At 44.9% G+C, this 26,496-nt stretch overlaps 1 protein-coding gene across 1 annotated transcript in view; it reads right to left on the bottom strand.

Annotated features, from left to right (window-relative positions):
- CDH4 (cadherin 4) overlaps positions 1-26,496 on the bottom strand; it is a 425,687-nt gene that overhangs the window by 13,534 nt on the left and 385,657 nt on the right. The window contains exons 10-13 of the mRNA XM_032219093.1: positions 25,979-26,232; positions 22,039-22,181; positions 16,140-16,373; positions 14,049-14,282 (exon numbers count right to left, since the gene is read on the bottom strand). Of these exons, the coding sequence (XP_032074984.1) occupies positions 14,049-14,282; positions 16,140-16,373; positions 22,039-22,181; positions 25,979-26,232 (865 nt within the window). The remainder of the gene's footprint in view (positions 1-14,048; positions 14,283-16,139; positions 16,374-22,038; positions 22,182-25,978; positions 26,233-26,496) is intronic.

The raw sequence follows: 26,496 nt of genomic DNA, 5'->3' as shown, positions 1-26,496 counted from the left end.
CTATCCAAAAAATAGCAGGTAGCACTGTTTTTTGGGAAGATACCGGGAATGCCAAAGGTACCTATGCTAGCTTACATTCTAGACAAGTACCCTAAAAAGGCAAAAAAGATTTTCTCAAGCTGAAATCAACCAGTACGCAGATCATGTGCCTTTCTTCGCAACAGTAGAGAAGTACTAGGTGGCAGGTTTTCACAGCTGCTCTTTGTCGATGAAATGACTTTCACTGACACTTTTTACAATGCCAGCAATTCTGAATGTACTACCGCAATGAATATGTGGTGATGAAAAGTCTACACATTTATATATAGCCTCACAGGCATTATCAGGAAGTCAATGCATCCACCTGGAAGCGGTTTTCCTGTCATTTTTTTCCCCCAGATATTTTTTTTTAAAAAATGTCCCAATCTAAGTGTTACATTTGGGGTGTCCTGGTCCTCTCTTACCCAAAAACTAACCAGATCTCCCTGTAGGATTTTGTGAACATTCATTTTGAGCTGTCTGCTGGGAACGGCCCCTTGCTTTATCCTAATAAACACGACACTAGTAAATGTACTAAATGGAATAAATACTACACAATTGGTAAACTCTATCTATCTGTCTGTCTGTCAGTGGCCGTCCATCCGTCCGTCCGTCCAGCCAGCCAGCCAGCCAGCCAGCCAGCATAATTCTGGAACATCTCAAGCAATTTCAACCAAACTTGGTACCCAGATGACTTATTCTCTGGAAAAAAATACTGTGGAGGTAAGACACCCCTAACATTCCTTGGTGTGTGTGTGTGTGTGTGTTTGTGTGTGTTCCAGCATAATTCCAGAATGTCTGGGCCGCTGAAATGAAAAGGACTGAATTATATCTATAGTGTCAAGTCCCAGTACTTTTGATAGTAATAGTGTGCATTTTGGATTTAAGTTCTGTTAAGGCACAGCCTGTTGTGCCTCAAAATGGCTTCTACTGAACAGCACAGTGGAGTTGCCATGGTAATGGCAACTTCACAGTACTCCATAAGGGGGCTCCCTCTAATACAGGATTGGGATAAATACATACCTGGGCTATGCCGGGTTATCAGCTAGTTATTATATAACATATAACATACAAAGACAATTATTTTCTGAGGTTCAAAAATATAATGAGTGGAGTTGTGATTACATTAATTGTTTAATTTTATTTAGCACAGGTTTTCTTCATACTAGAATGTCTGCAAATGATTGGTTGGAACTAGGCTAAAAACCAGGAGACTGTAAGTTCTAGTCCCACTTTAGGCATGAAAGCTGGCTGGGTGAGATGGGGCCAATCATCAGGAGATGATGAATTCTAGTCTCAACTGAGCCATGAAAGCCAGCTGAGTGATTTTGTCACTAGGAGTCCGTGAGTTCTAATCCCACCTTAAAGCCAATTGGGTGAGTTTGGGCCAATCACCAGGGGTCTGTGGGTTTTAATCCTGCCTTAGGCATGAAAGTCTGTTTTGGGCGAGCCACTATCAGCCTAACCCACCTCATGGGGTGGTTGTTGTGGGGAAAATAGGAGTAGTAGATCTATTCGCTTCCTTGTGTAATTTATAAAAGTAATAAAGGCAAAATAATTCATCTTAACTAAATCAATACATTAAAATAATGCCTGACAAAGTGGCATCCAGATTCAGCACTTTGATAGATCGGTATGACAAAAACTGGACAACCCTAAAACTTTTCATCCAGTCTATATCCTTCCTTCCTTCCTTCCTTCCTTCCTTCCTTCCTTCCTTCCTTCCTTCCTTCCTTCCTTCCATCCATCCATCCATCCTCCCTCCCTCCCTCCCTCCCTCCCTCCCTCCCTCTGCAATAGAAGCTTGAATCAGGATTTCTATTAACCCCAAAGGAGGACCTATTTTCCACCCCAGCTTAATTACCCTGAGAAGGAGCCTACTTTGGTGATGACAAAGTGCCCCTTATGATCCGGAATACTCAAAATTTTGCAGTGACAACCTCCTGAATAATTGTGATGCATTGTGATATTGCAATTTTAAGAGGGGTAATGGTTCAGCAGTTAAAGACGCCGAGCTTGTCAACTGGAAAGCTGACAGCTTGGGCTTGAAACCCGAATACTGTGGAATGGAGTGAGCTCCCATTCCTTGCTCTAGCCCCTGCCCACCTAGCAGTTCAAAAGCATGCAAATGTGAGCAAATACCCTTTCTCCCCCTCAAAATAAGACCTCCTTGGATAATAAGCCCAATCGGGCTTTTGAGTGCATGTGCTGAAATGAGCACTCCCCCCGAAAATAATCCCTCGCTCAAAATATTGCAACATAGCAGCAGCCATGAGGTGACTATGCTCGCTGCCTCCTGCACCTCAAAAATAATAAGACCTCCCCAAAAATAAAGCCAAATGCTTATTTGGGGGGGTCAAAAGAAAATAGGACCCAAATTAAATCAGAGTCCAAGGCAAAATGATCTGGTGAAATTTCCAGAATTGGGATTTACACAGATGTGCTAAGATGTCTGATTTATTAAATTGGAACTTTAAGGATCATTTTGCCTTGGATTCTGATTTAATTCTATATGATACTTGGAACGCTGACACTGTTTTAAACACAATAGGTACCATTTTGTGGGAAGGCAACAGCATTCCATGCCCCTTGGAGTATAGTCATGATGGCCACATGACCATGGAAATGTGGGAAACAGAGATGAGTACTGCCCCCTAGAGTCAGAAATGACTGGACATGAAAAACCTTTACCTTTCATCTTTTACTGCAATTTTACCAAACTATTCTTCTCGGTGTTGGAAAATTGCAGGTTATGAAATGTGGGGGGAGTGAAGTTTTTCTAAGTCAGGGGTGAGGATTTATAGCAATAGCACTTAGACTATATAGCGCTTTAAAGCCTTAAACAGTTTACAGAGTCAACCTCTTGCCCCCAACAATTTGGGTCCTCATTTTACCCACCTCGGAAGGATGGAAGGATGAGTCAACCTTCAGCTTGGTGAGATTTGAACTGCCAAATTGCAGGCAGCTGGCAGTCAGCAGAAATAGCCTGCAGTACCGCACTCTGACCAGGGGTGGGATCCTACTGGCTTAACAACTGCCTCTTGCTTCACTGAGCTGCGCACATGTGCACAGTTTAGAGAAGACTTACCTTCCGGATTACTGCTTGGGAAGGAAAACAGCTGAGGCACAGCAATCCACTCTGCTGCACGACTCAGCTGAGAAGATAAAGGTAAGTAAAGCGCAGAGGCGGGCAGACGGGTGGGCAGGCCCACTTGCTAGTGGGAGCGAACCGGTTCACTCCCAGCTGATCTTCGGAGCTACTAGTTTGCCCGAACCAGTCCGAACTGGTAAAATCCCACCCCTGACTCTAACCTCTATGCCACCATGGCCTTGTTATGACTTGTGGACTTCAACTCCCACTGGCTCAGGAATTCTGGGAGTTGAAGTCCACAAGCCATAAAGGGGCCATCATTCCACCCTCTGCTCTAAATCTGAAGCCAGAGGGGTTAACTCTGGGGTGAAATCCAGCAGGTTCTGACAGGTTCTGGAGAACCGGTAGCGGAAATTTTGAGTAGTTCGGAGAATCGGCAAATGCCACCTCTGGCTGGCCCTAGAGTTGGGTGGGAATAGAGCAGTGGTAGGATTCCAATAATTTAACAGCCGATTCTCTGCCCTAATGACCTGCTGGGCAGGCATGGCTCAGTGGTCATGTGACTCGGTCGGCGTGGTCAACTCAATGTCACTCAGGTCAATGGGCACTTCACCTTAGCTGTTACACTGTAATTTTCAGTGGTGTGGTTAACCGGAGAGGCAGTTTCTTTAAGCAGGGCAATAGAGATGAGGCTAGAAACAACACCAGAATGTTTCCTCCCAGGCTTCCTTACAGGATTAGCCCTGTAAAGTGGAAAAAAACAAAAGGAGATTTCTTCCGACAACCGGTTCTCCGAATGCTTAGAAAGTTAACAACCGGTTCTCCCGAATAGGTGCGAACCGGCTGAATCCCACCACTGGAATAGAGATTTTGCAGTCTCCTTCCCCTGCCATGCCCACCAAGCCATGCTCACCAAACTACACCACGCCCACCAAGCCTCGCCCACAAAACCGGTAGTAAAAAAAAATTGAATTTCACCACTGGGTCCACTCCTTGCTCCCGATGCATTTCATCCCAAGTAAAGCAGCAGTGATTTTGGGACAAGAAAAGTAGTGTTCCTCTCAGTCCCAAGTGCCTACATGGAGAGGTATCAACACATTACAACCAGCTGAGGGGGCAGCTATTTCTACCGTGTCCGCCCCCCCTCTCCCATTCTACCCTGCTCCCTTGTTAGAATAAATCCTTTCAAATCTGCAAGATGCTGCAGCTGCGCTAATTTCATTTTAATGAAGTGTGATTCTCTCCAAAGGGATGCAACGGAGACCGGATAAAACATTAGCTCCTCTAATCCAATTTGGACTTCGTCTCCTCCTTTTTACAAGCTTTCTGTCTTTTCCAAAATCACATTAACAAACCTTCCGAGATACTCATCTTTTTCGGTTGCTTGGCTTAGCATTGGATTTTTTTTTTTTTTTTTAAACTGAAAGTGTCGGGGAAGGAAAAAAAAAAGGGGGCAAACATTGGAATATCCGATTAGTTTGGCAGGGTAAGACAATGTTTGCATGGCTTTTGCTATGTTTGAAGATTATGTCCAGGAAATTAAAGAGAAAACCTTTCCAGTGCAAGTTGCGCTCGTATTTTTCTTACATCTCAAATCCAGTGTGCTGGGTTACAGGGAGTCCTCGACTTACAACATTTAGTGGCCATTTGAAGTTACAATGGCACAGGAAAAAAAGGGACTTATGACTGTTTTTCACATTTTCAACCATTGCAGCATTCCCACGTTCAGTATGAGCCAGTGTTTCTCAACCTTGGCAACTTGAAGATGTCCGGAATTCAACTCCCAGAATTCCCCAGCCAGCAAATGCTGGCTGGGGAATTCTGGGAGTTGAAGTCCAGACATCTTCAAGTTGCTAGGGTTGAAAAACACTGGTATGAGCCACAGTGGCACAGTGGTTAGAGTGCAGCACCGCAACCTACTTCTGCTGCCTGCCGGCTGCCTGCAATTTGGCAGTTCAAATCTCGCCAGGCTCAAGGTTGACTCAGCCTTCCATCCTTCCAAGGTGGGTCAAATGGGGACCCCGATTGTTGGGGGCAAACGGCTGACTCTGTAAAACCACTTAGAGAGGGCTGTTAAGCACTGTAAAGCAGTAAATAATTCTAAGTGCTATTGCTAAGTGCTATTTGAGAGGCTGCCACAAAGAAGAGGGGGGGGGGGTCAACTTATTTTCCAAAGCACCAAAGGGCAGGACAAGAAACAATGGATGGAAACTAATTAAGGAGAGAAGCAACTTGGAATTAAGGAGAAACTTCCTAACAGTGAGGATAATCAACCAGTGGAGCAGTTTGCCTTCAGAAATCATAGATGCTTCATCAGCAACTGGAGACTAAACCGTATGAAGAACGGTTGCAGGAACTGGGTATGTCTAGTTTAATGAAAAGAAGGACCAGGGGAGACATGATAGCAGTCTTCCAATATCTCAGGGGTTGCCACAAAGAAGAAGGAGTTAAACTTTTATCTAAACCACCTGAGGGTAGAACAAGAAGCAATGGGTGGAAATTAATCAAGGAGAGAAGCAACTTAGAATTGAGGAGAAATTTCCTGACAGTTAGAACAATGAATCAGTGGAACAACTTGCCTCCAGAAGGTGTGAATGCCCCAACACTGGAAGTCTTTAAGATGATGTAGGATAGCCATTTGTCTGGAACAGTATAGGGTTTCCGGCCTAGGCAGGGGGTTGGACTAGAAGACCTCCAAGGTCCCTTCCAACTCTGCTATTGTATTGTATCACTAGAGCTTTTCAAGAAGAGACTGGACAGCCACTTGTCTCAGATGGTATAGGATCTGCTGCTTGAGCAGGGGGCTGGACTAGAAGACCTCTAAGGTCCCTTCCAGCTCTATTCTGATTCTAAATTATGTTAATCTTTTCCAGGGGCTGAATTTCAAACTGACAGGATTTCTGTCATCACGCTTAAAGCAGCAATTTTGGGCTGAATTGTTGTTGTAAGTTGAGGGCTACCTATATATAAGCATAGATGCTATTGCTATGCTATTTTGAACTGAGATCCCGCCCATCCAAAGGGATTCTGGATGAGGGTCTCCGTAAATCTTTGTTCAAAGATTGATACAGAATCCTTGGAAAAAGGATCTCCCCCCACCACAAGCATTGGGACAGGTTTAGATGACAATATATTTTAACATGGATTGGCACCAGTTTTTCATTTAGTGCTCCATGTTTTAACTGGTTGTGTTTTATAATTTTTAAAAATGATTTTCTATGTCTTTTAATTTTCTTATTTGGAGCTGGCCCAGAGTTGGTTGAAAGAGAGGTGGCTACATAAATGTTTTAAATCAATTAAATGAATAAAATTAATTACAGGTAGTCTTGCAACAGTTCATTTAGTGACGCTTCAAAGTTACGACATCACCGAAAAATGACCGTTTTTCACATTTACAACCGTTTTAGCATCCCTCATGATTTGCTTGACAACTGACTCACATTTATGAACGTTGCAGTGTTCAGGAGTCGTGTCATCGCCTTTTGTGACCTTCTGACGAGCAAAGCCAATGGGGAAACCAGATTCACTTAACAATGGTGTTACTAATTGAACAACTACAGTGGTTCACTGAACAAATGGGGCAAGAAAAATGGGGCAAAGCTCACTTAGCAAGTTTCTCCCTTAGCAATTGTGGTTAGCTAAGTTGGGATCAATTGTGGTCGTAAGTTGAGGACTACCTGTATAGTAGTTGCAGATTGATGCTTTAGCTGCTGAGAAAGGGCTATTGGAAGTGTTGCTTCAAAGGCACCGATTCTTCAGCAGCTCACAACCTAATGATCTCAAGTCATGCCAACAGAGTTGATGACATGAATGTTGCAAGATCCAATCTGGTTCCAGCAAGAGTCCAAAAGCTTGGAAGCCTAGATCTCTGATCTTGATGACCAACCAAGATTGGATCCTGCAGAGCTAGTGACTGTGTGTGGGCGCGCTTGCCTAAGCCATCATATGGAATCATGAAAACCTTACAAAATAGTTGGGGAAGACAAGACAATTGGAACAATTAATAATTGGAATGGCTTGCCTGTAGAATAGCTTGGATGACCTTTTGTATGAAATAGTATAGGATCTCCTGCTTCAGGAGGGGGTTGGACTAGAAGACCTCCAAGGTCCCTTCCAACACGATTATTCCGTTACTGCTGACTCCTGATCGAGAGTTTGAAAAACAAGACATTTCTCTAATCGTAAGTGGAAGGTGTCTCCTCCTCTCTCTATCACGGCATATCAGGTGTACAGGGAAGACTCAGTTGCAAAATATGCAAATCTGAAATTCTGGGAAAGGACAGCCCAGTGCTTACTTCTAATTGGGGGTGCTACCCTAATTACTACCACCCCTTAAATGCTGTGAAATCCACCTTGCTGACACTCCAAACAGGAATTTCAGCACAACTTCCACACTGCCGGGGAAGTGAAACTTTTCTGTAATTGCTTTTTGGTCACAGCAAAAGTGGTAATTCTGCACCCCCCCCCCCCACACACTTTCTGTTGCCAAGCACAACAATGGAAAGAGACAATCTCTTGCCCAACTCCCCAACAGGCTCACTCTCCAATTTTATTTTATTTTTTATTACATAGACAACATAATCACATAACAATAGAAAAAGAAAGGCAGAGGGAAAAGAAAAAAAACCCCCACACACAAAAAAAGGGAAAAACCCCCCCATCATCCCATACAATATGTCATTTGATTACAGGTGCATCCCTACTACCTTTCCCCCCATACACACACCCCATATCTCTCTGTTGTATATTTAACAGACACCACAATAACCTAGGGTTTAAAAAAAAAAAGGGAAAAAAGACAAAAAAGAAAAAAAAAACCATCATCACATGGAGCATGTCGTTTGGTTACAAGTGTTTTAACATCTGCATCTTCAAATAACATTTACCGTCTCAAATATTTCATCTAATATAACGAAAGGCCTCATTTTCATTCTACAATATATATTCAGTTAACATTAGCATTATTTTTCCCTAGAAAGTATACTTATATTTATTGTTAACCTTGCATTTCATACCTTCAAGAGACAATCTCTTGCCCAACTCCCCAACAGGCTCACTCTCAAAGAATCTGTGCAAATGAAGAAAGATGGCAGGACAAATTCTACCCCATCTATTTCCCCCTTTGTTTCTGCAATTCCACCCCACAAAAACCCACTGAGGGAAAGCAGTGGTGGGATGCGACCGGTTTAACAACCGATTTGGTGAGCGCATGCCCATTTTAAGCTTAAAAACTTGCCTTCTATGTCAGCGCCGGTGAGTAAAACAGCCGACACACAGCAATCCGCTGTGCCATGCAAATCAGCTGAGCTAAAAAATAGGGAAATATAGCACACGAAAGGGCAGGGCCAACTGCTCAGAAGTTGGTTCCTACCGGTTTAGACTGGTTTGGCTGAGTAGGCAGTAACTCAGCTGGCCACGCCCCTGAACCAGTTCTATTGGCGGCGCCATAGATGCTGCCATCTTGTTTTTTTGCTTCTGCGCATGCACTGAAGGATTTTTTTTTACTACTGTGCATGCGTGTGTAGTGTGCATCAAGTATGTGCACCAGTGGTGGGTTCCGGAACCCATTCCAACTGGTACGGGTTGGGCGCGTGCAGAGGGCGCATGCATCTTAGCACTGCCGCGAGCCTCTGTGATGCTCCAGCTGCTCAGCAGAGCATCACACAGGCGCTGTACATGCCATGCGCATGTGCAGAAATGCCGAAGACTTAAAAGACTGGTAAGAAGCTTGGGCGGGAGGGTGGGTCCTCTGGAGCATCGTACCGGAACGGTATCCGGTGCTCCGGGCAGGCTCCGGTACATCCATACCGGGGCGTACCCCCTGCAATGCACCACTGGTGTGCAATGTGAAGCATGTCCCTGAGCGAACCGGCAGTAACAGAAGCCAGAACCCACTCCTGCAACTGCTCACTGGCAGTACCGGTTGGTTAGAATCGGTGCGAACCGGTAGAATACCGCCACTGATGGGAAGCCACAAAGCTCAAACAGGAGAAGCAGCTAATTACGGCTTCTGTATGTCACTTCCCTCTTCTTTTTAGTCTAGCCGTGTAAATTGATTTGAAGATTGATTTGCATTTGCTTAAAGCCTGCCACATTTTTTTTGTTAAATAAAAAAAAAATCAGAGATAAATAAAAGAGCACCAATCTATGAAGACAAATGCCAATCTGCCTCTTAACAACTTATCACAACTAGTGAAATATTTGTCTTTTCTTTGGAAGCAAGTTCTCTCTCTCTCTTTTAAGGCAGGGGTGTTTTTTTGTCTGCTCACCCTTTGTAGAAAAATTGTCCTATTAACACCTTTACAGGTCTCTTGAAAAAAGGGCTTTCAGAGTGTCAATAGCAGATGCAGTCCAATCCCTTTTATCTGCTCTTAAGAAAAGAGAGCCCCGTTGTTGCTTTAAGGCCTGTTTTCCTTTCTGAAGCCAATTTTTGTGAAATCGATTGCCTTCTCCCCATTATTATATTTTTCTTTAGTGTACTGCTTTAAGAAAAAGCTCTTGGCTTTCTTTCCAGATAAGATTGCAAGCCAGGGTTGCAGGAGACACGGATCCGTGGGCATAACACCCTGTAGATGGAGACCAATGACCAGTGGTGGGTTTCTGCCGGTTCGCACCGGCTCGGGAGAACTGGATGGTGAAATTTACCGATCCGGGGAGAGAAGGTTCAACCAATGGACCCGGAAGTAACTTCCGGAACGCCTGCCCTGGCCCTGTCGCTCGCTTGCTCAACCCCGCCCGTCTGGAAGCAGCTCCATCGCTCGCTCCCCCCGCCCGTCTGCACTATCCTAGCCCAATTCGGTGTCAAGTCCCATACCTGGGAGTGGAGGTGGTGAACGGAGAAGCATGAAGAGGTCCAGCGGCACAATCCACCGGACAGCAGCGGCAAGCTCAGAAGTTTTCTACTGGATTCCCCTCTGTCCTGCCTTCTCCGATCTCCCTAATTTAGGCCCTTAATCCTCCAGTTGTCTATTTTTGGAAGGTTTTCCCCTCTCTTCCCCCCCTCTCCTTCATAGGAGTCCCAAATTTTTTTGCCACATGGCTTGGGGGTCATGTGACTGTGTGTGCAAGAGTGATGTCAAGTTGTCCTGCCCGGTCACATGACTGCCAAGCCATGCCCACAAAATAGGCCACACCCACAGAATAGGTTCTAAAAAAAATTGAAACCCACCACTGCCAATGACCATCACTGGATGGCTGTTCTCCTTATACTCTGCAGCCCTTTGAAATTGGGAACTGAACAAATATGCGATTCGTGGGTATGAATTGAGAAAAATCTCTGAATTATCCAGACTTTTCCAATCAAATGGAAGAGCTTGTTTAAACTGTGAAGTTAAATGTCTCTGAATCACATCCATCCTTCCTTCCTTCCTTCCTTCCTTCCTTCCTTCCTTTCTTTCTTTCCTTTCTTTCTTTCTTCCTTCTCCCTCCCTCCTTCCCTCCCTTTTTTTCTTTCTTTCTTTCTTTCTTTCTTTCTTTCTACTTTCTTCCTTTCTTTCTTTCTTTCTTTCTTTCTTTCTTTCTCCTTCCTTCTTTCTTTCCTCTTTTCCTTTCCTTTCTTTTTTATTTTTTTTCAAATAAGGCAACTAAATGTAATACACCTTCTGCCTCCTATTTTCCCCACAACAACAACTGATCAATAGGGCTCTAAAACTAGAACTAACATGTTAAGATTCAAACTGGCTTCCCATTTTATGATGGAATCCGCAGAGAATGCTCGATCATAACCATTTGTTTAGTGATTTGTCTGAAGTTACAAGGGCACTGTAGAATGTGACTTTTTAACAAACCATTTTTAACAAACCGCTTGAGGTAGTGAACAAGGACCCTGGACTAGAATGAAGGAAAGTGTGAGTCCTTGTCCTGCCTTAGGCATAAAGTAAGCTGGCTGTCAGATTAACAAAGTTGGAAGGGACCTTATAGGTCATCTAGTCCAACCCTCGCTCAAGCAGTAGACCTGACATCATTTCTGACAAATGGCAGTCCAATCTCTTCTTGAAAGTGACAAGTGACTTTCTGTCATTGGGCCAGCCACTTTATCTCAGCCCTAGGAAGGGGGCAGTGGCAAACCACTTCTGGAAAACAGCACCAAGAAAACTGCAGGGACTAATCCACAGAGTTTCCAAGAGTCACGATGAATTCAAAGGCACGCACGCACACACACAAACCACATTAATTATATGTCCCACTCGCCCATTTTTCTCTGCCCAGTAAAAATAATTGATAGAACAAGCCCCCTAATTAAATAAATACATGGAAGAAAGATTTCTATTTACCATTCCATTTTCACCCATATAAAACCAGGGTGATTGCCGAGCATTAAAAAAAAAAAGCCAATTAGAGCAATGAATTTTTAAAAAACACACATTTGTAATAAAAATCCATAATTCAGAACAGGATAATGGATTTGAAGATGGGAAGAAGATTCTCCTAAATCAAATGCCTTTCATCCACATTTAATTTCAGTCAACAGAATATGCTCAAAGATTTAAATCATATTTTAGGCCTTGAGTTATGCGAAGGCGGGGGCGGGGAGTAAAACTGGGTTTTATGCTTTATTGCCTTCTGTTTCTTCCAGTGTGAAATTTTACTACACAAACTACTAACAATTGGCATCAGGAAGCTTTATTATGATCAACCAATTTCAAATGCCAATGTATATTTATTGCTCATTACCATCAGGTCACAATTAAATTAGCATGTGTATATTAAAGATTACCCAGGAAATAGGATGGCTTATTTTCCAAGTGTAGATAGAAAGGCTATTTGCACTTTTTTGAGGGTTTTTTTAACAATTGAATTGAATTGAACTTTATTTGGCCAAGTGGGATTACACCACCCAAAGAAGCAATGGGTGGAAACTAATCAAGGAGAGAAGCAACTTAGAACTGAGGAGAAATTTCCTGACAGTGAGAACAATTAATCAGTGGAACAGAAGTTGCCTCCAGAAGTTGTGAATGCCCCAACACTGGAAGTCTTTAAGAAGATGTTGGATAGCCATTTATCTGAAACCATATAGGGTTTCCTGCCTAGGCAGGGGGTTGGACTAGAAGACCTCCAAGGTCCCTTCCAACTCTGCTATTGTATTGTATTGTAATTTGTCTCCGATTCAGAAGCTCTCAGTGTACATGCAAAAGCTGCAGAACCATCCTCATCAGTAGTGCAAATGGGTGTGGAGACTTCTTGGCTGCAGGATGCTTTCTGCCCATTTGCACTACTCACGTGACTCTGAGGACACAGATAAATCTCCAAGTGGCCTCAACGACTTTCTAAAAGAATGCAAATGACCAGCGGTCTGCAAGGAGTATAAATCCTTCCCTCCCCCACCATCCAGTCAGATCTGAAGAAGTTTCTTGGATGAGAAGCGAAACATCTTCAAATAAAAACAAGATAGTCCAGTTGCCTCTTGAAAAAGAACACCTTCGGGACAACTAGAGTATGACCTGGATGACTGAGAATCTCCATAGACATCAAGGAGAGAAGCATGCCAATAACTTAGTGGGAAAGAGGAGGAAAATAACAAAAAGCGATATTTTGGATGATTTCAACTCTGTGGCTTATCAACATATAGATCAGTCTTTAAAAGGATCGAGGGGAGTGACAGTTATTTAGTTATGAAACACATATTTCATATTTTCTCCCGGGGATCTCACTGGCATTTTGTTCTCACGACGCCAAAGTCAAGCAGTTTCCATGAATGAAGGAGGACTTGGACTGGGTTTCCCCAGATATGGTCCAAAATGTTATTTAATAGCGTTTTAGATTCATCATAGATGTCTTGCATTCAGATTTTGAGAATACTAGGTAACTGCTGAGCTGTTTAGCATCATCTTGACACAATCAGGGAATTTGAGGCATTTGAAGGCTTCTTCTCCTCTGTTTCCTAGTTTATATGTTTTGGTTTGATTTTTTTAAAAATTTAGCTCTCAATATTTTACTTCTATAAGTGCCATGAAATGTGGATGTAGATTTTCACAAATGCTGACTTAAAAACCAATTTTTAAACCACTGCGGAGCAGCTGTACTTTCATGACTATGTAACTGATTTGCTTTTATTGGGATTTTATTGAATGGCTGAACTTTGATGGTCTGGTTTAGTGATTAAGACACCAGACTAGAAACTCGGAAACTGTGAATTCTAGTTCCATTTTAGGCATGAAAGCCAGCTGGGTGATTTTGGACCAATCACCAGAGACTATGAGTTCTAGTCCCACCTTAGGCATGAAAGCCAGCTGGGTGACTTCGGACCAATCACCAGAGACTATGAGTTCTAGTCCCACCTTAGGCATGAAAGCCAGCTGGGTGATTTTGGACCAATCACCAGAGACTATGAGTTCTAGTCCCACCTTAGGCATGAAAGCCAGCTGGGTGACTTTGGACCAATCACCAGAGACTATGAGTTCTAGTCCCACCTTAGGCATGAAAGCCAGCTGGGTGACTTTGGACCAATCACCAGAGACTATGAGTTCTAGTCCCATTTTAGGCAGGAAAGCCAGCTGGGTGACTTTGGGTCAATCACCAGAGACTATGAATTCTAGTCCCACTTTAGGCATGAAAGTCAGTTGAGTGATTCCGGGCCAATCAGCAGGAGACTGTGAATTTTAGTCCCGCCTTAGGCATGAAAGCCTATTGGATAACTTTGGGCCAATCACTAGGTGACTGAGTTCTAGTCCTACTTTAGGTATGAAAGTCACCTGAGTGACTTTGGGCCCTTTCACTCTGTCTCAGCACCAACTCACCTCACAAGGTTGTTGTGGGGAACATAGGAGGTGGAAAGAGTGTTATGTATGTTCATTGCCTTGAGTTACTTACGAAGCAATGCAGGCAGAATAAAAAAATTGAATTCAATGAATGAATGAGTGAATGAATAACAATGCCATACGCATGTATAAAGAACCTTAGCGTCACACCATATGCATACCTTGTCAGGTGCAATACTTACTTAGTAAAATGATGATACATATCAAGATGGCAATAATGGCTCCGGTGCCCAGCCCAGCTGCAGCGACAGCTCCTACAGTGGTACAATCTCCATTCTCATCACAGGGACACACCTTGACCTTAATGATGGACATGTTAAACAGAGGAGGGTTTCCGGAATCCGTTACAATGATTGGAACATCGTAGACACCGGCTTCCAAGTACATTATCCGCAAGCCAAGTTGAGCATAATCACCTGTGAGGAGCAAAATGGAGGAAGCCATGAAGAACAGGTTAGTGTAAAAAATATTTTTGGAGTATAAGATGCACCGGAGTATAAGACGCACCAAGATTTTGAAGAGCAAATTAAAAAAAAAGTTTTTGCACTCTGCAAACCTCCCCAAAATGGCCAGTTTTTTGCAAAAACGAGCAAAAAACAGCCAGTTTTCGCAAAAACAGACTGTTTTTTGTCAAAAAAAGAGGGCATGCATAGATTTTAGGAGGCTTATAGAGTGCTCCTGGGGGCTGGGGGGGGGAGAATTGCCTTCCCCAGCCCCCAGGAGCTCTCTGAAAGCCTCCTACAAGCTCTGCACTGCCATTTTGGTGAAGGAGGTGGTGTTTCGTGAGGCACAAAATGTTGTATTCAGTGTATAAGACGCAACCAGATTTTCAGCCTCTTTTTTGAGGGAAAAAGGTATGTCTTATACTCCGAAAAATACGGTACTTTTTTCTAAATATCTACTGATCTGGAGAATCCACTCCTTATGAATTACTCCCCCCCAATACAGGACAGTCCTCGACTTACAATCATTTGTTTAATGGCCGTTTGAAGTTACAATGACTCTGCAAAAAGTAACTTATGTCCATTTTTCGCACTTAGGACCATTGCAGCATCCCCATGGTCACGTGATCAAAATTCGGCTGCTTGGCAAATGGCATGTATTTATGATGTGTGCAGTGTCCCAGGTCACGTGATCACCTTTTGCGACCTTCTGACGAACAAAATCAATGGGGAAGATTCACTTAACACAGATTCACTTAACAACCCTGTTGTTAGCTTAAAAACTGCAGTGGTTCACGTAATCACTGTGGCAAGGGAAGCCACAAAATGGGCCACTTAACAACTGAGCCTTGCTTCATAATGGCATTTTTGGGCTCAGTTATGGTCGTAAGTCGAGGATTATCTCTATGCCCATGTGTCACCTAGGCTGAATTCTGGGCAGAGTCTGATAAGCCATAAGGTAAAAGTTCTCCTTGCACATATGTGCTAGTCGTTCCTCACTCTAGGGGGTAGTGCTCATCTCCGTTTCAAAGCTGAAGAGCCAGCGCTGTCCAAAGACGTCTCCGTGGTCATGTGGCCAGCATGACTAAACGCCGAAGGCTCACGGAACACTGTTACCTTCCCACCAAAGGTGGTTCCTATTTTTCTATTTGCATTTTTAATGTGCTTTCAAACTGCTAGGTTGGCAGAAGCTGGGCCGAGTAACAGGAGCTCACTCCGTTATGCGGCGCTAGGGATTCGAACTGCTGAACTGATGACCTTTCTGATCAACAAGGTCAGCGTCTTAGCCCCTGAGCCACCGCATCTCCGATAAGCCATAAAGAGGCTAATTGTGATCATTTCGACAGCTCCTTTCCCCCTGTACCTTCTTCCCCCAAATGGTCACCTTCCTATTTGCCAAGCACGGAAGCTGCCTCTATGGTAAATTAGAAAAGGAGGTGACTTTTAAGCAATTATGGGCAGAGGTTGATCATTGATCCTGATTGTGGCTTGTGACAATAAAAATGGAACATAAGGAAGACTGATAATAGCTTTTCCTCCTGGGCAATTACAGATGATTTATCCCAACTTTCTGGTGATAACCCTCTGTAATTACAAGCTGCATTGAAGGCAGGGAAGCCAAGAACCAACAATTCAGCTTGAGGCCCAATCGGGGCAATTTCTCACGAACTCTCCTGCTTAGAAATGTCATCCTGAACGTGGCTCCCTTTTTAAAAAAAAATAAAATAAACAATAATAATTAACACCGAAGACGGCACAAAATGTTTTTAAAGTCTGAAGGCCCACCGTGCCAAGCTACGAACAGTGCCAGGTGATGCCCGCTCGGTTTACCATTTAGACGCGTAATGGTCCAGTTCTTCCTAATGGCAGATGGCACGCTCGGCAGCTCAAAGACGAAGGGGCCGACATTTGGATCGATGTCAGCATCCGCGGCTGTGATGTTGATGACATTCAGATTGGGCCTCTCACATATCTGGGCCTCCTTTGGCTGAAGATCGGGGGCATTATCGTTGATGTCAATTAGGTAGATCTGGAGTGTGCCGGTGCCGCTGGCTGGAGGGATACCTAGAGAGGGAGAAAGGACCACGTGAAAGAGCAGCACAAAGAGTGGCCGGCGGAGAGCTTGCTCATGGCGTTCCATCTTGTGAAGCCACTTGGGGAAAGGGCAGAAAAGGCCAACCACAACGATTATGGGGTTGAGATACCAACTCAGTGGTGGCTTCCGGATCCCGTTGCAACCAGGACAGTTGGAACGGGCCCGGTGTCACACACATGGATGCACACGGTGCGTGCATGCGTCGTACCTGGCTGTGATGCCTCGGCAAGCCTCTGTGACGCTCCAGCTGCTCAATGGAGCGTCACGCGCCATGCATGTGTGTGGAAGCGCCAAAGGCTTAAAGGACAGGTAAGGAGCTCGGGCGGGCGGGTGGGCTCCCCAGAGCACCGTACCGGAATGGTACGCGGTGCTCTGGGCAGGCTCTGGTACACCCAGACTGGGGCGTACTGCCTGCAACCTACCACTGTACCACCTCCATGAGGAAATCATAGCGCAAGAGCCAGTTGGGTCTAGCGAAGGAGGCACGAGGCTAGAAAGCAGATCATGAGTTCTGGTCCCACCTTAGGCACAAAACCAACTGAGTGACCTTAGGCCCATGATGGCAAACATATGGCGTGCATGCCCCAGGTGGCACCCGGAGCCCTTTCAGCGGGCACCCGAGCCATCCCCCCAGCTCAGCTCCAGTGGCCAGCTGATTTTCAGGTCTCTGCTGCGAATACAGGAGATGTGCATGCATGCGTGAGAGGAAAGCGTGGGGGGTGTACATACTCCTGCGCCCCGTTTTTGGTCCCAGGATGGTTCAGGGCAATGATGGGTTGCAGGCGGTACGCCCCGGTACAGGCATACTGGAGCTCGCCCAGAGCACTGGATACTGTTCCGGTATGGTGCTCTGGAGGGCTCACCCACCTGCCCGAGCTCCTTACCGGTCTTTTAAGTCTTTGGTGCTTCCGCGCATGGGCATGGCATGTACAGCGCTTTCGCGACACTCCGCTGAGCAGCTGGAGCATCATGGAGGCTCACAGAGGTGCTAAGACACATGTGCATGCTGCGCACGTCCATGTGGACGCCACCAGTCCCGTTCCAACCGTACCAGTGGGATCCAGAACCCACCACTGGTCCAGGGAGGTCTGTTAAGCCCAAAACGGGGCATGGGGTGGGTGTGTTGCACAGGGGGGGCATGGAAGTTTGCATGTGGATGTGCAGGGGGAACACAGGGGGTCGCAAGTGCACGTGCAAAGGGTGGGGCACACGGGGGTGTCATGTGCACGTTGCATTATGGGTGTGCACTTTTGCCACGCTACGACCAAAAGGTAAGCCATCACTGCTAACCTCAGCCCAATCGCTCTCTCTCAGCCCTAAGAAGGGGGCAATAGCAAATACCACCTTTGGTTGGCCACACCCTCCTGGCCCCGTCATTCCCTGTCGTGTATCCCTTTGGTTTTTAGCTCAGCTGATTTGCGTAGGATGGAAGGCTGAGTCAACCTTGAGTCGGTGAGATTAGAACCACTGAACTGCAGATAACAGTCAGCTGAAGTGGCCTGCAGTACTGCCCCCTAACCACTGCGCCACCTCGGCTCTTACATTTGCTCTTACATGAGATTCTTGTGTATAGACTTAAAGCAGGGGTGAAAGGCAACTGGTTTGGAACGGTCTGCCCAAACCTGTAGTAAAAAAAAGCTACCGGTTCACCTGAACCTGTAGTCAAAAAAAATGCTACCAGTTCGGGTGAACCGGTATTTCCGACGATCAGCTGTGATGCGTGATTTACATTAGCTAGAAAGCAGGATTTCCTGCTTTCTAGCTAATCTAAGTCGCGTGGCACAGCAGATTCCCCCCTCGCTGTCCTACTTACCTTTGCAGGCGTGCTTGGTAGCAGGCCCCAAGACGTCATCTGCGCATGCATGGAGGTGGCATGTGCGAGTTCACATTTGCGAACTGGTAGCAAAGGTAAGTAGATTTGACCCAGAGGTGGGTTCCTACCGGTTCGCACCAGTTTGATAGAACGGGTTCGTCAAATCTACTGAACCAGTTAGAAGAGGTTCCACCAGTGGACCCGGAAAGTAGGCCACACCTACAGAAGAGGTTCCAAAAATTTTTGAAACCCACCACTGATTTGACCCCTGGCTTAAACAATAAATCTTTCTGAATTTGCCAAAATCTGGAGGGCCACCTTTCTTCAAAAATAATTTGTTTTATTGAAGTATTCGCTAAATTTATATGCCACCCATCTCACCTTCCAAAGTGATTGTCGTTAAAGTGGCAATGCATGCTAGCATTGACCAAGGTCAAAGCAAATTTTTGGAGGGAGGGGCTAGGAAGATGTCAAGGAGGGCTGTCTATATTGGATTTATTGTCTTCGTTGCTTTATATTGTTAAAATCTAACTGGTTTTAAAATATGGAATTTAATTTTAGGGCTCCTGAAACATTTCTCCACTGTTCTATTCTCTATTTCTAGGGCTTTTTTATTATTGATTTTGTTAGTAACCAGAATTCCATAGAGGCCCAGTGGGATACAAATATTAGAGATAGATAGATAACTATTTAGGTGGAATATTGTTCTGACCTAGGCTTCTACTTAACAAGCATGAAGCAGAGTCTTGGTCCCAGCAAAATCTCTTTTATTTACGTGACTGTGAATTCCTTTCATTCACAGTCAGCAAGGTTTGGCAAACAGTCTTTCAGAGGAATATTTATCAACACGAACCTTATCTCGCTTGGCAAACTGCCAGATAACTAGTTTCCAAATGCAGGGCAAGGCAACACTTGGCACAGAGTCTCTTATAGTCACAAACAGAACTTTCTACTCTTGAAATGACCAAAGGAACACATTGTTTCCTGCAAAAGCCTCCTCCACATTCGTTCCTCTTTTGTTTCCTGTGGGAAGGGACAATCATGTCCAAGGTGTGGCTTTACTCCTGAGTTAACCCTGCTTTCTTAGTTGTTCTTGTCTTCTGGCAGCTCTGTGCATGTGCACACTGGGAACAGGCTCCAGCTGTTCCTCTGCCTCACTACTGTCTAGCTACCTCTCTGCCTCTGACACACAGCCCCCGTCTGAGCTTTCTTCAGCCCCCAGGACTGGCCCATGTTACTCCCCAACATCCTCACTGTCCAACTCTGTTGCCAGCTGTGCTGGCCGCTGCCGGACCACAACAAATATATCCTGGGAAGGAAATATAGCAGCTATTTGAAGAAACCAAGTTTTGAAAGCAGATTGACTCTCTTTATTCGGATGCCTGTCCAACTTATTTCCCTGTAGCCTGCAGAGTGGGGGTGAGGGAACACAACAGTGTCTTCAACACATTCAATGATTTAAAGGACACAATAGGGCAGTGTCAATATCTGATCTGCTTGTCAGTAAAGATGCCACTGGTGATTTTTAGCCCTGCCACGAAATTGAGTGAATTGTATAGATTGTGACAAGGTTGCTTCAGGTCGCTCGAAAAAGGTATAGCATCTCACTTTGATGTTTCTAATCTATACAGTGACAGTTTTCGTGTCATTCTTTCTCTTTTAACCTTAGATTGTTTTTGACCTCAAGATGGAGCCTCTCCCCTTTCTGTCCTTAGCTGTGTCTCTTACTTGGTAAAACAGGTAGTCCTCGACGTACGACCAAAATTGAGGCAAAATTTCTGTTGTTAAGTGAGACCTTTGTTAAGTCAGTTTTTGCTCCATTTTATGACCTTTCTTGCCACCGTTGTGTCAGAGTATTCATGAACTGGAATAGGACATAGCAACAGGTCAGCCAATGGGAACTATTTGTTGACTGAGAGCCATGCTACATGGCTGGGAGTCTGGGCGTTGCTTAAGTTTAGCGTAACTGCCCTGTAAAGAGGAGATTATCTTTGTCTGAATTAAGGTCTGCAAGGAAACTCAAACTAATCGGTCTGCAACTCTGAACTAGAAACTATTATCTGCTGTCCTCTGCTGCTTGTGTTTACTTGTAATTCTCTACCACGTTGGAAGAATCTGCTGTTGGTATTGTAAATTTACTTATGTATTATATTTTATATAAAGAGAAGTTGATAAATCCTGCTAAATCAGTCATCTGTGTGTGCGTTCTGGATTTGATTTCTGCAACAAACTTTGACATGTTGTTAAGTGAATCCCAGCAGTGCATAAATTAGTAGCCTGGTTGTTAAGTGAATCTGGCTTCTCCATTGACTTCCCTTGTCAAAAGGTGGCAAAAGGGGATCAATCACATGACCTTGGGACACAGCAATGGTCATAAGTATGAACCAGGAGCCAAGCATCTGAATTTTGATCACATGATCATGGGGATGCCTCAGAGGTCATAACTGTGAAGAACGTTCATAAGTCATTCTTTCAGCGCCGTTGTAACTTTGAATGGTCATTTAAATGAATTGATGTAAATCGAGGACTACCTGTATAAGATTAGAAACACACAGGAAGTCCGTCCTTTCTCCTGCCTTTTCTGTCTGCTTCTCCACTCATCCCAAGATGCCTACAGTAGCCCCACAATGAGATATAGGCGGCAAATAAATTTAACAAATAAGCAACAATTAACAACTTAATAGTCAGCCATCAACACCCAGGTAGGAACCATGTAAATACAACATGCATAGAACAGGGCGGGGTGGGCAGGAGATAGAGACAGAGAGAAAGAGAGAGGGAGGGAGGGGGAGGGAGAGAGGGAGGTGGGAGAGAGAGGGGGGGATGGAGGGAGGGGGAGAGAGGGAGGGAGGGAGAGAGAGAGTGAAGGGGAGAGAGGGAGGGAGGGAGAGAGCGAGAGAGGGTGAGAGGGAGAGAGAGAGTGTTTCCCGATGATGGGCTCCACCATGAGCCCCAAAGCTTGGGAGAATAAAACTTTGGTCCTGGTGACCAACTCAGATTGGATGCTTAGCAAATGTTTCAGAGATTCTCAGTCATCCAGGTGGTGGTTGCCCCAAAGGTGTTTTTTTTTATTCTTTTTCTTTTTCTTTTTTTTCTTGAAGACTATTTTATTTCATTTTCATTTTATACAATCACTTATATACTGTGCAATTAAGAAGACAGTAAACACAACTCATCTTATATTCCACCATAGAAAACCAACATAACACTTCAACCCTCCATACACCCTTTCTTCTCCCCCTCCAACTTTCGTTTCTCCCCTCCAGCATTCCCCTCTTCTACTTCCCCTCCCCCTCAGACATTCCTTTCTCCCCTTCCCTCCATCTCACCCTCCTTACATTCCCCTCTCACTCCCTCTCTACTCCTCCCTCTTCTTTCCCTCTACTCCTCACTTCGGTGTATTTCTACTATTCATTAATCTATTCGATTTATATTTTATACTAAAATTAAAAGAAAAGAAAAAAAAAGAAAAGAAAAGGAAAGGGAAAAAAAGGAGCAACAGTATACAAGTGCGTTCTTATTGTTTTGGAAATTGAAACTAATTGAACACACACATATGGCGAAACCTTCTGATTTCATACATTCCCTTTTCTGTTCACCTTAAGTTTTCTTTTCCATTGTAACCTGTGAATATCTCACACATTTCATTTCTTTTGGCAGCATGCTATCTCAACTTCATGAAGATCTTTCACCTCCCCGCCCTCAAAGAACTAGGAAAACGTGGGAACATCTAAATTATACTGACAACTCTGTCAGGGCATTATTTCTATGAATGTGTCACATTATTATTGAAGCATGAAGAGCGGAGTGCGGGAGCCTACCGTTGTCAGTTGCCAGGAACGTGGCTTCGTAGACATTGTTCTTAACGTAGGCTGACTCGCGATCAAGGACAGCGGCGGTGATGATCTGACCGTTTGTGGCATTAATATTCAGCCAGTTGGCGGGATCCGACAACTTGGAATATCTGCAGAAGCAGAGACAAACACCTAGGAGTCCTTTCAAGTGAGAAGTCCCTAATGCAAATTGAAAATAACCTTACATTAAGGCAGCAGTCACCAACTGGTGGTCCGCAGGACAATTTTGTTGGTCCGCAGAAAAATTATTTTACATTGCACTAAATCAAGGGTGCTCAAACTACGCCCCCTGGGCCGGATACATGCAATGAACATTTGTGTTGCTGCAGAGTGTCTCCCCCTTCGGGATCTTAGAGAGCCGAGGTGATGCAGTGGTTAAATGCAGCACTGCAGGCTACTTCAGCTGATTGCAGTTCTGCAGTTCGGCTGTTCAAATCTCACCGGCTCAGGGTTGACTCAGCCTTCCATCCTTCCGAGGTGGGTAAAATGAGGACCTGGATTGTTGTTGGGGGCAATATGCTGACTCTGTAAACCGCTTAGAGAGGGCTGAAAGCCCTATGAAGCGGTATATAAGTCCAACTGCTATTGCTATTGCTATCTTTTTGTGAGGGTCAGAGCGGGACAGAAATTCTGACTTGGGGTCTGCTTCAGCCTCCTGGTGCGGGGCTTTGGGTGAAGGCTGGAGGGAAGTGACACTGGTGGAGAAGAACTGGATGGCCTTGTTCCAGTGGGACTGCATCGTGGCCTGGAACTGGCTGACCATCTCATCCCACTGAGTCTCTGGGCACTGAGGTGCTGGTTGTTACCTTTAAAGCCCTACATGGCTTAGGACCTGGATACCTATGGGACCGCCTCCTGCCACATACCTCGCAACGACCTATAAGATCCCACAGATTGGGCCTCCTTCAGGTACCGTTGACCAGGCAATGCCGGTTGGCGACTACTCGGGGGAGGTCTTTCTCTGTAGCTGCTCCGGCCCTGTGGAATGATCTCCCAGCAGAGATCCGGACCCTTCCCACTCTCTCGGCCTTCCGTAAGGCCACTAAAACCTGGCTGTTCCGGCAGGCCTGGGGCTGTTGACCCCAAAATATGGTCCAGCCCCACTTGGAATGGAATGCATGGTGTGTTTTTAAGTCTATCTTTTCTTTTTTTCTATGCCTTTTGATTTATTTGTATTGTGAGCCGCCCGGAGTCCTTCAGGATTGGGCGGCATACAAGTGTTATTAAACTTTGAAACTTTGAGACTGATATCTGGCCTGGCACTCCTGCAGGTCTTCCCTTTGCTTGGAAAGCCTGTGCTCATAGTCCTCAGTGAGGTGCTTCTGCTGAGCCTCCTTCTTGGTCAGATCCAGCTGCTTTACCAACACTTTCTCGTGGTGGCTACTTAGCTCCAGCAACTGCTTGGGTGGGTGGAATGGATGGATGGATGATAGAGAGATAGATAGATGAAGATTGGTAGGCAGGCAGGCAGGCAGGCAGGCAGAAAGATAGGTATCAATGGAGTGTAATTAGTATAATCTATAATTAGATATATCTGCTCATCCAGGAGGTTAGTGAAATTGACACGTGTGCCTTTCTGGATTGGATTAGCATTTTGGCCTGATTAAAGTTTTTTTTTTTAAAAAATAAGATTGTTAAAAAGTTAAACTTTTTGTAATATTTTAATTGTGGGTTGTAGTTTTTTTCTTAAATGATTCTTTGTATCTTGCTTTGGGCTTCTTTTAAAAATGGGATGGGGGGGGGGAAGGAAGGTACATCTTGTATGATCAATCGGTGCTAAATTGATTTAGCTGGTGGCTGGTTCACTGCATTCCACTGGGTCACCTCTAAGCTGGTCCAGGTGTAGGAGAGAAATGAGCTCCCTGTTGAAGCACCAGCCATTGCAAAACAGAACAATGAAGAAAAATGGCCTTGTTAGCCATTCCCTTCCATCCTTAGAATTTCCACTGCCTGTTCATGCCAGCCAGCAGAGGCAATGAGTAACCATTGTCCTTTTTGCACGAGACAGCTTCATCCCCCTTGAAATATCTCATCCCTTGAATGATTATAAAATGTCACAGGTGATGTAGGTTTAATTGGCCCCAGTGCTAGTTCTACGGGGCGCCTTCCTACGGTGCCAAATTTATCTAACGTTAGCAATAAAGGAACAGGCGGATAACCAGCGAGACCAAGAGACAAAGGAAGATAACTTAAACTTTCCTCTTTTTTAAGCTGTGCTCAATGTACATGTCCACACAACCAACTGGGATTTAAATGTACCGCATGTTCAAAATATGGAAGGTCTGTGATTACGCTTACAGCCAGGGGTGGGACTGAAAAAGTTTAGCAACTGGTTCTCTGCTCAGTTGCTGGGGAGGTGGCCATAGTGGGCATGGCCTACTTAGCTTCCTGCACCAGGCTCTGGAGGATTTCCTCGAGCCTCTGGGAGGGCGAAAATTGCCTCTCCCGGGCTCCAGAGGCCCTCAGAAGACTGGAAACGGGCTCATTTCTAGACTTCTGGGAGGTCCATTTTTCACCCTCCCGGAGCCTCCACGCAGGACCTGCACTTACCTGGCATCCAAAATGGGCTGCGTGGAGACTCCTGGGAGAGGTGGAATGGGGTGAGAGGGGCAGGGCCAGCCAGTCCTAGCAAGTACTGGTTCGGTGAACCGGATGTAAAATTAGCATTCAGTTCACTTGAACCATACCGAACTGGCTGAATCCCATTCCTGCTTACAGCCACTCTTTTAACTGTTGCTGGAAATAAGCAGAATTCAGGGATAGCTCATTTGTGAAGGTTTTTTTTTTAAAAAAATACTTGTATATCCAAAAATGCAATGTGCGAATCAGATAAACGCTTGCTTGGGAGCATAGGAATCATGCAAATTGTAGAGTATAATTAATCCGCCACTTCGACATTCATTTTATCAGGCACTGGACCAAGCAACAGAAGCAAAAACCTACAAGTTGGGTGTAACCCTTTAAAGCAGCTGCATCTTATCTGAGGATCATGCCTTTTGGAGATTGAATTTGAACTGACACCAGGATTCAAAACGGTCATGATCGCAGTCATGATGGTGCAACGAAAGCGCCATTCATTTTGTGTGTGTGATGCACATTAAAAAAAGGTGTGCACCATTGGGACTAGTGCCTTGACTCTTTTTTAACGAAACGCCGCAGGGCCCTCGGACCACTACGCAGTCCTACTATCTTATCTGAGTTCAGACCACTGCTCCATCTATTCCAGAACTGTCAACACTGCCTGTCAATCTAGGTTTTGAGCAGATTTCTCCCCCTAATTTTCCTGGCAATGTCAGGGACTGAACCACAAACCCTGGTCATACGAAACGGGAGCCTAACCACTAAGCTGTTGATCCTTCCTGTGGGAGAATTTTGTGTGGCCAGGTGTTTCCAATGATACAGATTTGCCAATGAGAAATGAGATGGAATGGATCTCAGGACTTATTTAATTCCAAATCCCTTTCCCAACAGAGTTGCTAAATAAAGCAACAGCACAGTTCCATGCTGTATTGAGGCAGTAAACAGACAAAATTGTAAAGTAAGCTTCAAGAAGTCTCTTACTTGTCGGGTCCTTGGTGCTCTCCAAGCTTGGTGGTTTTCTTGCAGATATTTCATTACGAAACTAGGTAACATCACTAGCACTGATGATATTACCTAGTTTGGTAATGAAAGGCCTTCAAGAAAGCCACCAAGTTTAGAGAGCACCATGGACCCTGCAGTTCAATCCTGGGCTACAAATATTGTCTCCTGTAAGTTTCTTATCTAAAACCCAACCCAACCCAACCCCAATACATGTGTGTACCATGGTTCCATCTATTTTACAATCCCTTCTGATTCAACGTGGTTCACAGGTATTCAAAGATCGACGACCTTCCAAAATAAAGAGCGCTACCTTCCACCATCATACCTGATCGCCTGTTGCATGAAGCGGTCAGGGTCCACTGCTGAAAAAGTCATGAGGGCTGTACCCGTAGGCACACCCTCTTCCAGCCGGATGAGTTTGTGGTTGGTCGGGAAGAAGGGTGGCTCATTGACATCGGTGACTGAAATGGTGACTCCGGCTGTAGACTGGAAGGACATCTGGATCCCACTGGCAAGGGGAGCTTGATTGGACACCATCACAGTCAACATAAATGCTCGGTTCATCTCATAATCAACTTCCTGAAATCAAACAGAGACATGATCACTTGGTATTCTATGGTCTTATGTTTGTTTAGGTATTGACCAGAATGCTGGATTGGTTTTATAAGGAAGAAGTAGTAGTTCTGTAGATGGACCATGTGAGGTTGTGTGCTAAGGAAAGCCTGTTCCTTGGCTAGTTAGTTCAGGGGTGTCAAACTCAAGGCCTTCAGGTCGCATCTGGCCTGCAGAGTGCTTAAATCCAGCCTGCGGGGCCGGCCTGGAAATTTTGAAGGAACAGCCCAT

Source organism: Thamnophis elegans, chromosome 5 (genome assembly GCF_009769535.1).
Source record: "Thamnophis elegans isolate rThaEle1 chromosome 5, rThaEle1.pri, whole genome shotgun sequence".
In the NCBI taxonomy this organism is placed as follows: Eukaryota; Metazoa; Chordata; class Lepidosauria; order Squamata; family Colubridae; genus Thamnophis; species Thamnophis elegans.
Note: the sequence above shows the minus strand (reverse complement) of the source record. Positions and strands in the feature narration are given on the sequence as shown.